Genomic DNA, 12,827 nt, shown 5'->3' on the forward strand with positions numbered 1-12,827 from the left:
GAACACCCAAAAATAAACTCTTAGAAGTAATAGGGAACTTCAGCAACGTAGCAGGATATAAGATCAGCTCACAAAAATCATTAGCATTTGTGTACACCAACAATGAACAGATTGAGAAGGAAATTGTGAAAATATCATTCACAGTAACTTCTACAAAAATGGAGAACTTAGGAATTAACCTAACTTAAGAAACGAAGACTCTACAAAGAAAGTACAGTTCTCTGAAAAAGGAGATCGGAGAAAATGAAGAAATTTCCATCAGCAAATGGAAAGATGTCCGTTGCTGCTGGATAGGTAGTAGAATCAATATTGTCAAAAGGATTATACTCCCAAAACTGTTACATAGATTTACTGCTGTCCCAATCAAAATACCAACAGCATACTTTACAGATCCAGAAAAAAAAAATCCTAAAATCCATTTGAAACTGGAAGAGATCCAGAATAGCAAAAGTAATTTTGGGCAATAAGAGTAAAACAGGAGAAGGGCCAGGGATTTAGCTCAGTGGTTCTGCCACCTGCCTCACAAGCGCAAGGACCCAAATTCAATCCTGGTACAAAAACGAAAACAAAAGTAAAACAGGAGGCATAGCAATACCTGACTTCAAGCTATATTACAAAGCAATAGTTATTTTTTAAAGTGGCATAATACTTAATAATAATAAAAAGAGATATATGGATCGATGGAATGAATTGAGGATACAGAAATTTCCCCAGACGTATTCAACTATTTGATCTTTGACAAGGGGCCAAAAGTATATGTTGGAGGAAAGATAGCTTATTCAACAAGTGGTTCTGGGGAAACTGGTTGTCCGTATGCAGAAGACTGAAATTGGACCCTTCTCTCTCACCATATATTAAAATAAAAATGGATCAAAGGTCTAAATATTAAAATGGAAACATTAAACCTACGGGAAGATAAAATAGGTAAAGCACTTGAAGACATGTGTAGGAAATATTTGCTAAACAGAACCTCCATTGCACAAGAAATAACAGCAAGAATCAACAAATGAGATTTTATCAGACTAAAAAGCTTCTGTGCAGCAAAAGAATTAATCAGTAAAGTCAAGGAACAACTTACAGAATGGGAAAAAAATTTTGTAAGCTACTTCTTAGACAGAGGAGTAATAGCTATAATATACAAGAGCTAAAAAAATTAAACCACTTAAAATTAAAGGCATAGTCAAGAAATGGGTATGGGAAATAAACAGACACTTCGTAGAGGAAGAAAGATAAAATGGTCAACAAATACAAGATAGAACCTGGTATGGTGACATACCTGTAATCCCAGCACTTGGGAGGCTGAGGCAGGAGGATCTCTGTGAGTTCGAGACCAGCCTGGGCTACATAGTGAGTTCCAGGTCAGTGTCAACTACATACTGAGACCTTGTCTCCACAAAAGAAAAAGAAAAAAAAAGCAATATATGATAAAATTCTCAACATCGCAAGTCATCAGAGAAATGCAAATTAAAATAACACTAACATTTCATCTATTCCAGAAAGAATGGCAGTCATTAAGAAATCAAACAATAGGCCAGGTGTGGTGGCGCATGCCTGTAATCCCAGCACTGGGGAGCCTGAGGCAGGAGGATCGTTGCGAGTTTGAGACCGGCCTGGGTGACACAGTAAGTTCCAGGTCAGTCTCAACTACATAGTGAGACCCTGTCTCAAAAAAAAAAAAAAGTCAAACAATAACAAATGAGAAATGCTGGAGAGGCAGTGATGAAAAAGGAGCCCTCCTATATTGTTGGTGGGAATGTAAACTAGTACAACCATTACGGAAATCAGCATGGAGATTTCTCAAAGAACTGAAATGAAAAATTCCATATGACCCAGTGATGCCCCTGCTAAGTATCTTCACCAAAGAGTGGAAAACATCATATTATAGAGATACATGCATGTTTATAGCCACTCAATTCATAATAGCTAAATCCTGGAAGCAGCCCATATGGCCATCAACAGAAGATTAGATAAGGGAAATGTATAACTATATAAAGTGGAATAGAGGGGATTTAGCTCAGTGGCTCCACCACCTGCCTCGCAAGCACAAGGTTCCGAGTTCAATCCCCGGTACTAAAATGGATTTAAAATGCTATAAAAATAACAGAGTTGAGACATTTGTAAGAAAATGGATGCACCTGGAAAATATAATACTGGGTGAAATAAAACAAACACAGACACTTAAATACCATGTGGTATCTCTCATTTGAGTGAGCCAAAGTACAAACAATGAAAATAATAAGCATGGGTAGAAGGGAACAAAAAGATGGGTCTCTTACATTAGGGAAGTGATCCAAGGGAAAAAGTGCACGGGGTGAGGAGGAAGAGAAGGGAAAATCAGTAGGATAAAGGCATATTGTGCCACGTATAGGAACGTAATAACCTCAATAAAGGCAAACATTGTATCCCTAACATGAGCTAAGATTAATAATATCAAGAAGAATGAAAAATGAAATAGGGGAATAGCGGGGGCGGAGCAAGGTAGAAGGAAGGGAGGAGAAGGAGATCTTAAGGAAAACAAGCTATGGTATGCACATTAACCACTCCCCGGATGATTATAACCTGCATGGACTACAAACATGTACTGATAAAATAAAAATTAAAAAAGAAAAAGTTTTAAGTCCACTTTTATTTTTTTTAATCTATAACCACCACGCTATGGAATAGAACACCAGAGCTGCCTCCTCCCATCCAGCTGTAGCTTTGTACCTGTCGACCAATGTAATCTGTTAGCCAATGTAGCCGTCAATTAAAAAAATAAGAACTTTCAATTTTACTAAAGGAGTAGTTAACTGGAAATGTATACAGTTTCATGGTATAGAGGAGAATTGGCTCAGATTTCTTGAAATGATTGTGAATAAAAAGCTTTTTAAAATATCTATACCTTTTGACAGGAATGAAGATTTAGTTACAGAGATTTTGATCATGGGCTGAGGGTGTAGCTCAGTTGCAGAGTGAATGCTCAGCATGAACGAAGCCTGGGTTCCATCCCAACACCAAACACACAGGAACACAAGATGTTAATCGTGCCATGTCTATATTGTGCTATAATAATGAATTAAGGAGAGCTCAGACACAACCTAATCATCCACCAGGAATGGCTAAATAAAGTTTTGTGTGTTTTGGGGGGATGGTACTGGAGATCGAACTCAGGACTTTGCACTTGCAAGGCAGGCGGCAGAGCCACTGGCGTAAATCCCCAGCCCTAGGATAAGTAATTTTTAATTTGGAAAATTTAAGCAATTTCATACAAATTTTAGCGACACAAGGAAAATGTTTACAATAAAATATTAGGTGAAAAATGTAGGAGACAACTTCAGAATGACCTTGTAACAGTTATATACAAAAGAAATAAATGAACAAAAAGACAGAAGTAATCATGTCAGAGGAATAGTTATCTCTGGGCAATAACATCATGCAAAGAATCATTTTCTACCCTTCATTTTATTCCTTAGGAGATTTTCCAAATGTTCTATTATAAGTATGTATTCCATTCACTTTAAGAAAAAAATAAACTTTTATTTTCAAGAAATATAATTACTGCATTGTTTTCAAGAAAAAGTAACAGAAATAATAAACCAGGCAGGGCCAATAGGAGGAAAGATGCAGCTGGGAGAGACATTAGAGGCACAGGCCTTAGGGCGTGGACCAATTGCTCTGCAGCCGAGGGAGAGAATCTGACTAATCAGTGAGTATCTGGGAGAGATGGAACATTAACAGATACCTGGAAATTTTTTTTTTAAATTGAGAAAAGAGTATGAGCTTTTCAGTATAGGCTCTAAGTTTTTTTTTTTTTTTTTTTTTTAGATACTACTATATGAACCTCAAGTAACTGCCACCTATTCAATGCTCTTAAAACCAACTTCAAGCTGAGGTGTAGGTGGCAAGGCATTTCTAAAAAGCCTGTCTTGCCCCTCCACAAATCACAGACAAGAAGTTCTAAAATTAAATGCTAATTGTCTTGTGTGAGGTGAAGTTGTTGTCTAACAGCATGAGCTGGGCTACCCTGGTAGTAGGGCTCCAGCGGGCCAGGCCCTGGTGCCCTCACCAGCCCCTCTGAACCAGTGTGGGCCTCGCTCCCTGGGAGTATACCTGTGACCTCTCAGTAAATATGAAGGAAGTGATTACTGGGCTATATCGTGCCCCATAAACAATCTATTTCTGGGTAATGCTTTTTTATTGCTGATTTGATCTGCTTGTTATTTTCAAAGGAAAAAGTAGGCAATGTTCTGAAGCCAGGATTTCGACGAGATATAAGAAGTAAATGTGAATTCAAACAAACCTCAAAACATGTCACCATCTCAAACCTAACACTGACTTTTGAAGGCGAAAGATGTTTGCAAACTACCTTGACTCCAATAAAAAGTGAGACAAACATATCCAAAGAGATGAGTGATAAAACCTCTGAAGAAAAGAAGACTGATTTTAAAGACACAGCTCTCAAAACGGTAGAATCCAGGTATGTGACTTAGGAAAATACTGTGAGGATTCTAAGTGTGAAGTAATGTAAATAGATGTGTGTTTTAAAGTCATTGTAATTCACATACAGTGTAAATGAGTGATCATATAGTCAACTTTTAACTATCTACATTTGGTTCAAACTTGGCTGAATTTCATTACACACCAGCCTCTTACACTAGTTCCTATTTCCAGCTGTTGGCTTGGTACCAATTGAGTGCTTTGGAAAATACACTGGAATCACACAGTGTTCACATTTTAGAGTTGGAACGTCGAGTGATTGCGTGTATTTTTTCTTTTATCTCTATATTTCCCTTATTTTCTTCTCTACATATCCTCTCTATACCTCTAAACTTCTCCATACTTTGAACTGATAGTAAATTTTTAAAGCTATTTTCATAATTGCAACAGCCTTATTGAAAACTTGATTACATGCTGAATGTGAGAACTGTAGTATTATAATCTGATCATTCTGAGTTAGCACTCAAAAAGAAAAAAGATCTAAATGCCTGTGTTAATAGGATGGAGCCAGTGGTGCACTCTTGTAAGAAGGCTAAAGCAGGAGGACTGCTTGAGCCCAGAAGTTCAAAACCAGCCTGGGTAACCTTGTATTGAAAAAGAAAAACGGAAAAAGTGCATTATTAAGAATGAAAAGAAAAAAAAAGAATGAAAATAAGGAATGTAATTAATTATGTCTACTTTTTAAAGAATTATAAAAAGGAATAGGGCAGGGAAAACAAGAAAAATGAAAAATTAACCTAAAAAATTAACTAAGAAAACTTTAAAAGAATTTAATGTGCTAAAAAGAGCATAGTTAGGGCCAGGGATGTAGCTCAGTGGTTCTGCCACCTGCTTCACAACCACAAGGACCTAAGTTTGATCCCCAGTACCAGAAAAAACAATACTACTAAACACATTCTAGCTAGGTGTGGTGGTGCACACCTGTAATCCCAGGACTCGGGAGGCTGAGGCAGGAGGATCGCTGTGAGTTTGAGACCAGCCTGGGCAGTATAGTGAGTTCCAGATCAGTCTCAACTACATAGTGAGACCCTGTCTCAAAATACCAATAAATAAACAAACAAACAAACAAATAAATAAATAATAAAAAGAACTTGGTTGATTCTTCACAGGAACAAAACTAGAAAAGCATTGGGATGACTGTTTTAAAAAGTGAAAGTGAAACTTTCAAAGGTGTTATATCAACTTACAGGAATAACAATAAAATGTTATTGAGAAGGTTTACATACAACTCTGCTTTAAAGGCTTGGAAAAACTAAATTTAGTAAACCACAAACAAAATGGCAAGAAGTGACACAATAAAAAATTGAGAACTTGAAGAAATAGAAAATAATTACCAAAGAACTCCCATTAAAGGAAAAGACATAGTTTTGACATTTATTGGACAGTTTTTAGATACTCTAGAATTGTCTTTATTTTATGTACTGTTTTCTTTTAAATATAAAAATATTTTGTTTTCCCAATTTCCTGAAGCAAATGACTGATCTTGTTTTTAAAGCCAAAGTTGTTACAAGAAAGAAAATTCTAGGTTAATCGTATTTCAGATAATAAATGCTAAATTCTTAGAACCTCGGCTGACAAAATATAACAAGCTCAGTATAAAATCAAGAAAGCTTAATCATGTAGATATGGAAAAGCAGAAAATTCATAATACTTAGACACATTTGACAATTTTCCCTTCCTGCCCCTCTCCCTCTTCTCCCTCTCTCTCCCTCTCTCTCCCTCTTTCTCTCCCTCTTTCTCTCCCTCTCCTCTCCCCCACTCCCCCCGACACGCCTGGCACTGGGAATATTGAACGTAGGGCCCTCAGACTGAGCTGCATCTCTGCCCCTTTCTTAATTTCTAATTCTGAGAAAGGGTCTTCTTAAGTCACTAAGTTACTGAGGCTGGGCTAGAACTTGTGATCTTCCTGCCTCAGTCTCCCAGAATGCTGGGATTACAGATGTGTACCACCATACCCAGACACAAATTTGTATACTCGATGACAGAAAAGATTCACATAACAGTGAGTTTCCCTTTTTCACAATAAAGAATATTTACTTTAAACCAGAGCCAACATTAATTATTTTTAATGAAGAAATTCTAGGGCTGAGAGTATAGCTCAGTGATGGATTACTTGCATGAGCCCTGTGTTAGATTTTCCCAGCACAGAAGAAGAGGAAGGGGGAAGAGAAAAGGAAAAGAAAAGAAAATGGAAAGGAAATAAGAGGAAAAGAAAGGGAAAAAATTCTAGAAGTGTGGTTTTTCAAACAGGATAAATTGAGAATATTCTCATGAATATTTCTATGTAATATAATTTAAGAGGTTCTAGCAATCATAATAGGACAAAGAAATATAAAGAAAAAATTAAAAATTTAAATATCACTGTTGGAGCCAGGTGTGGTGGCAGATGCCTGTAATCCCAGCACTTGGGAGGCTGAGGCAGGAGGATCACCACAAGTCAAGGCCAGCCTGGGCTACATAGTGAGACCCTCCAAAAAAAAAAAAAAAAAGAAGAAGAAGCACAGAAAAAATAAAAGAAAATGCAAGACAATGTATTAAAGTTATTATTAAGTTATATCACAAAAATGAAAAGGATAAATTATCTTAAAACAAGCTAAAATAAGCTTGAAGAAAATGGAATTGTGTCACTGCCTCAGTCACAGAGAAAAGTTCATTTCTTGTCCACTGAAGCAACAAAATTTTCAATGGCAAAGCAGACTTCATTCACTCAATATTTAATGAATGCTAGGCACTGGGGATATGGCAGTAAAAATAATCAAGTCCCTGATTCTTGAAAGGTATTATTCTAGTGGAAGAGGTAGATCATAAATAAATAAAATATATTTTCCAGCTGCAATGTGCTATAAGGGGTGCAGAAGGTGATTTAAGGAAGGCAGGAGAATATTTTACAAGGATGGTCAAGGATAGGCTCTCAAGGAAGTGGTATTTGATCAGAGAACTATGAAATTATGGAGTTCCAGGGGAATAATTCCAAGCTGCATAAAAATTACAAATATCTTCCAAATAAACAATTTTACATACATACATAATGTTCACAGAGCTGACTGGGAATAGAAGAATAAAAAATTGTATATAAGTAGCTGGTGGGAATTTCTTAAAGATCCAATTAACAAATGATTTAAGAACAGGAACAGAGAATTTATTTGAGAAGACAAATTCTTAAAGAGGGATCAACCTCACAAATAATAAAGAAATACAAGATAAGCAATTACCAGTTGGATTTTCATTGGCTTTTCATTTTCGGCAGTGTTTATGATGTCACTGTAAACCATAAGGAGCTTTCTGCAGAGTAACTCGACAGATCTGGCTACAGATGATTATATCCCTTGACTTAGGAGAATGCATGTCACAGAGTAACTGAAAATAGCTTGTTAAAACACAGTGTGTTCTAGTTAAAATCTAAGTAATTCAAATTACTACAGGTAGAGGAGTGGCTAGAAAATAATATGTTAATTTAGTGAAAAAGATCTTCAGAAAAAGCAATAGGCAAAATTTCAATGATGGGGACATGGCTAACAAGGACTTACAGGCTAAAAAAGTAAATTTCAAAAAAATGTATGTATAATAGTATTTTATTTCTACAATGGGATGGGGGTACTGCAGTTTGAGCAGAGTTGATTAAAGGTATTGTTATTTGTTATAGCTACTGGTAGGTGTTTTTATTACACAACTGATTACATATGTAATTTGTAAAGCAAACTTAGTAGGATTCGTTAATTGGAAGGCAGTTTAACATAGCAACTAGAGAATGAGCTTCGCAGCGAGACAGTGGGGTTTGAATCTAGCTCCTCCCAATTTACCAGCTTTGTGGTCTTTGGCAACTTCTTCAGGACTCAGATTTTTCATTTGTAAAATGGGAATTTATACCAACCACATTTAATCCCTGTGGTAGGGATTAAATTACTGATGTTTAAAAGGTCACAATTCCAGGAGCACGATAACGGGTAGACAGAGAGGAGGAAGAAGGAAGGAAAAGGGAAGGAAGGAGGAATGAAAGTTTAGAACTAAAATAAACTTAAAGATCTAGTATAGATCTGACTCCCATTAAATAAAATACAAAGCTGGCTCTCTACAAGGGCCTCTAAAGTAATGTTTCCACAACTGATGCCAATGATCCTAGGGAAAAACGGGATGGAGGGCGACACAAAACTTACTCATAATTTTTATTGCAATAAAAAACTGAGATGGTAGAAGATTGTCAATAGATGACAATAATATTCTGATGTATGATGAAGTCCACAGAAGGCTAGGTTTACATAAAAATTATTTTGACGAAACGCAAAGGAAATTTATTATGGAGTAAGGTAATATATCAACCAATCGATTAAAATATTAAACACATATTATTGATTATAATGCTCAACAACAGAACTGGTTTCTGTAGGTCCCGGAAACTTCTCAGAAATGAGCATTAAGGGTTGGGATACAGCTCAATGGTAGAGTGCTTACCATACACACAAAGATCCTGTATATTTTGTCCTGTAGAGACTGGAGACCGTGGCTACTTTTCTGCGATGGTCTAGACCTTTTCATCTTTCTAATTATTAAGTGATTTTAATTATTTGAAAGAGGCACTGCTTAAACAAATGATAGAATGCATGCCAAAGTGAAACGGAAGTGGGCGGGGGATTTAGCTCAGTGGTACCGGCCGCTGCAGGTCCCGAATTCAACCCCTGGTACCAAAAACAAAACCAAAAAAAAAATGTAAAATAGAAGTGTGTTCTAGGGTAGTCCTTAGAGAAAGTGTAGCACTATGGAAACAAGTATGTTGTAGGACCCTGAGAGATACCTTGTCAATAGTATATAAAGGAAGCAGGAAATATTAGGTGCTCCGTGGAAGATCATTATTACCACTAATAATTAATTTCCAGTTGTGTAGATGAAAGATAGTTGGATAATCTGCCAAAAAACAACTTACTTAAAACAGTTTGACTGACTGAATATTAATTTCTCAAAGCTGGCTTTCTTCTTACCTAGCAAAGTGAGGGTCAAAGGAAATCAGGAGCATAAGTGATCTTTAGGAGAGCCACAAACCTTGAAATGTTGGCTTTAGCTCCTAGGTACTTCATTTCTCACAATGCCAGAGCTTTCAGGCCCAAGTGCCACGATGCTGGATCTTGTTTGCCGGGGTGAAGCACTGTTTGACATCTAGGACTCCCACGTGGTGTCTCTCAAAGGAGCAGCACACGGGAGCTTGTCAGAGATGGAGAATCAGGGGACCTGCTCCATCTTACCGATTCACACATTCTGGGGATGAGACGCAGCATCCTGTGCTTTGCTGGACTCCCAAATAAAAACGCCTGAGTTGACAAACAATTGCTTTATTGAGAAGCCAGTCCTATACACAGTATAGAGCTTAACAAGGATTGCTCTCAAATAAGGTGTCTCCTTTTAACCACAAGAAAGAGTATTTTTCCAGAAATTATTCCTATATGAGTAGGGGCTAAGATAGAATGATGGGGAGGAGAGGAGAGAAGAGAGGAGAGAGAAAAGGACATTTTCTTTTAAAGAAAAGGGGGGGCCGGGATTTAACTCAGTAGTTCCGTCACCTGTGCCGCCTGCTTCGCAAGCGCAGGGTCCCGAGTTCAATCCCCAGTACCAAAAAATAAAAAATAGAAAAGGGAGAATAAGGAAAGGCTAGAAAAAAGAAACTACTAATCAAAAAGAGAGAAGAGAGACAGCAATAATGCAGGGGCCGTACTCCCAACATTCTTGGAAGCTAAGGCAGAATGATTCAAAGTCCGAGGCCAGCCTAGGCATCTTACCGATTTAGCATAGCACTGTCTCAAAAATAAAATTTTTTAAAGACTGGGGTGTTGTCCAGTGTAAAGGCCGTGGGTTCAAGGTGAAGATTTGGGGGAAAAGAGACTGAGAGGGATAGAAGATGTCACTTGGTGGGGAGCATACCTGTTGCTATTATCCCTAAATACAACTTAGTAGAAAAGCCTAAGGTTTCTCATTATTGGCCCAATCTGGTCACTCTGATCTCTTCCTTCTGCTGTATCTCATTCTCTGCTCAAATGCAAGGTCCCCTCCCACTAATACTTCAGAAACACCGATCGTGAACCAAAATCTTAAGTCATTTCAGCTTCTTTCCTTGCTCTTTTCCACATAGTGAATGCCCTGAATCATTACATTGCCTTTTTAAAAACTTAAACGTTTTAGTACAGTTTTAGATTTACAGAACAATTGAGCAGAGAGAACCTAGAATTCCATATGCTCTTACTTCCATGTTCCCTTGCCATTCTGTTTTCTTTATTAACATCTTACATGTTACAATCAGTAAATCAATACTGATATGATATTATTAGCTCTAGCTCATAGTATACATTGTTTCATTCTTTGTGTTATACAGTTCTATGTTTTTTCACAAATGCATAATAACATGTATCCACAACTATAGCTTCATACAGAGTAGTTTTGCTGCTGTAGAAACCCCTCAGCATTAGACTGACTCTTTTTTTTTTTTTTTTTTTTTTTTTCAAGGATCGAACTCGGGTCCTTGGGCTTGCGAGGCAGGTGGCAGAACCACTAAGCTAAATCCCCAGCCCTAGATCGACTCTTAATTTCTTTTTAAAATATCAAAAATAACTCAAATTTTTAGGACAAAAAAAAATGCCTGTAGATGCTAACTTTTATTAGTCTTACTATTATGATTAGTATTAGGAATGAGAAATGAACCTATATATAAATACCAAAAATCACAGCACTTTAAATATATAAAGAATCTCATAATTTAGCAAATCTAAAATTCCTCAAGGCTCTGTCCTTTAGCTTCCTCAGCCATTTATCTACTAACTCTGCTGGAGAGAAATAGATGAAGAAAAAAATGAAACAAATTTTTATTCTAAATAATCATTCTAAATACTGTTTAATCAAACACGGATTCTTTTTATTGCCCATTTGCATTAGGAACACAATTACTAGCTAGAGCTTAATTTGAGAGTGTTAATTATGAATGAAAGAAAGATGTAATAGTCTAAGAACAGAATGGAATTCACTGGGGCTTTATACCAGGAACATTTGTAGGATTTAGTCAGGACTATGAAGTTGATAAATAATTACTGTACATTATATTTCTTCTGCACGACCGTGGATTTCAGTCACAGTTTATAACGGTGTGCATTGGCACAACGGAAAAAATTAAACAACGACCTTGTTGAATGTTCTGTCCTCAGATTCGCTACTGTTAAAAATATAAATTAAGTAATTTAAATCTAGATCAGACAAAGATGATGGAGACTTCAACCCTTCTGTATTGTCACTTTAGGTCCTCTAGACATGAAGGATTTCTTTATGGTGCATTTATATTCCTTCTCATCCCTCGACAGTAGTGCTATCATGACTCCTTTTTGTTTTGAACAAGCTAATAGCAGGCTTTATTTTAATTTGCTCCTATTTTTAAGGTACATCTACTTTATATTCCTCAGCCTCTAGAATCTTTTATCATTAATCTCGGCTTCATTCAAATCACCAGAGCTATTTGGCACAAGCTTTATGCATATCTATTTGCAAAGTCTTCAGAAAATTACTATTTTAAATGTACTTTCTGAAAGATCTATTGTAGAACTTAAATTGAATATATTTGCCTGACCCTTTATAATGGATCATAATTATGCCTTTGCACAATTATCTGAGAAGATACTTTCTAAAGGGAAATTACTCTTCCTAAACTCTTTGTTTTCTTCAACAGCAATATATCAAAAGTATTTGAAAATCTGGCCAAGAAAGAAGGATCTGCTGAAAATTAAGGCTTACATTTATATTTTAGCATGCCAGTGAGGTTAAAAAAATACTTGTTTCAATTATTATTAATTTTAAAAATCAGGAGTACTAAAACAAAGGGTTTTTATCCAAAGCTTTTTCCTTTTGTGGAGCATGTACGCGGAATTGGGTCCAAGGCTTCTCACTGAGCTACATCCCCAGCCTTTTAAAAACGCTTCTCTTTTGAGACAGAGTCTTACTAAGTTGCTAGGGCTCAAACTTGAAATTCTCCTCTGCCTCCTAAGAGGGCTGGCTTTGCAGGTGTGTATCACCATCTGTAGCTCCAAATAAGTTTCTCAAGGTTAGACTATCTGAAAAACTGACTGTTGGCCTCCTGTTTAATCTACTAAGCCACATAAGGTATGTTCTTTGCCTACAAGATTCCTGGGTACCCCTCTCCCCCACTTAAGGTCATAGAGATGGTGGTGAAGAAACTAGCAGGGGTTGGCAACTTCTAATCCATCCAATCCAGTCCCACAGGTCTCTGTGAGACTCTGTCCTTCCAACAAAATAAACTCTGTTTACTTAAACCTCTAAACACCACCCTGAGGGAGGGGCTGAGCAGCAGCAGGGTTAGGATGCCAGCA

General features: G+C 36.9%; 1 protein-coding gene across 11 annotated transcripts in view; it reads left to right on the forward strand.

Moving 5' to 3' along the window:
• Window positions 1-12,827, forward strand: part of Fam71d (family with sequence similarity 71 member D) — a 36,426-nt gene that overhangs the window by 19,176 nt on the left and 4,423 nt on the right. For all 11 annotated transcript variants that reach the window (XR_784485.1, XR_784486.1, XR_784482.1 and 8 more), the window contains one exon: window positions 4,209-4,456. Coding sequence is in view for 3 of the 11 variants with exons in the window: in XM_010645324.1 (XP_010643626.1) it covers window positions 4,209-4,456 (248 nt within the window). In the remaining 8 variants the exon portion in view is untranslated. The remainder of the gene's footprint in view (window positions 1-4,208; window positions 4,457-12,827) is intronic.

This window comes from Fukomys damarensis, unplaced genomic scaffold (genome assembly GCF_012274545.1).
Source record: "Fukomys damarensis isolate Sample0158 unplaced genomic scaffold, DMR_v1.0_HiC HiC_scaffold_21, whole genome shotgun sequence".
Lineage (NCBI taxonomy): Eukaryota > Metazoa > Chordata > Mammalia > Rodentia > Bathyergidae > Fukomys > Fukomys damarensis.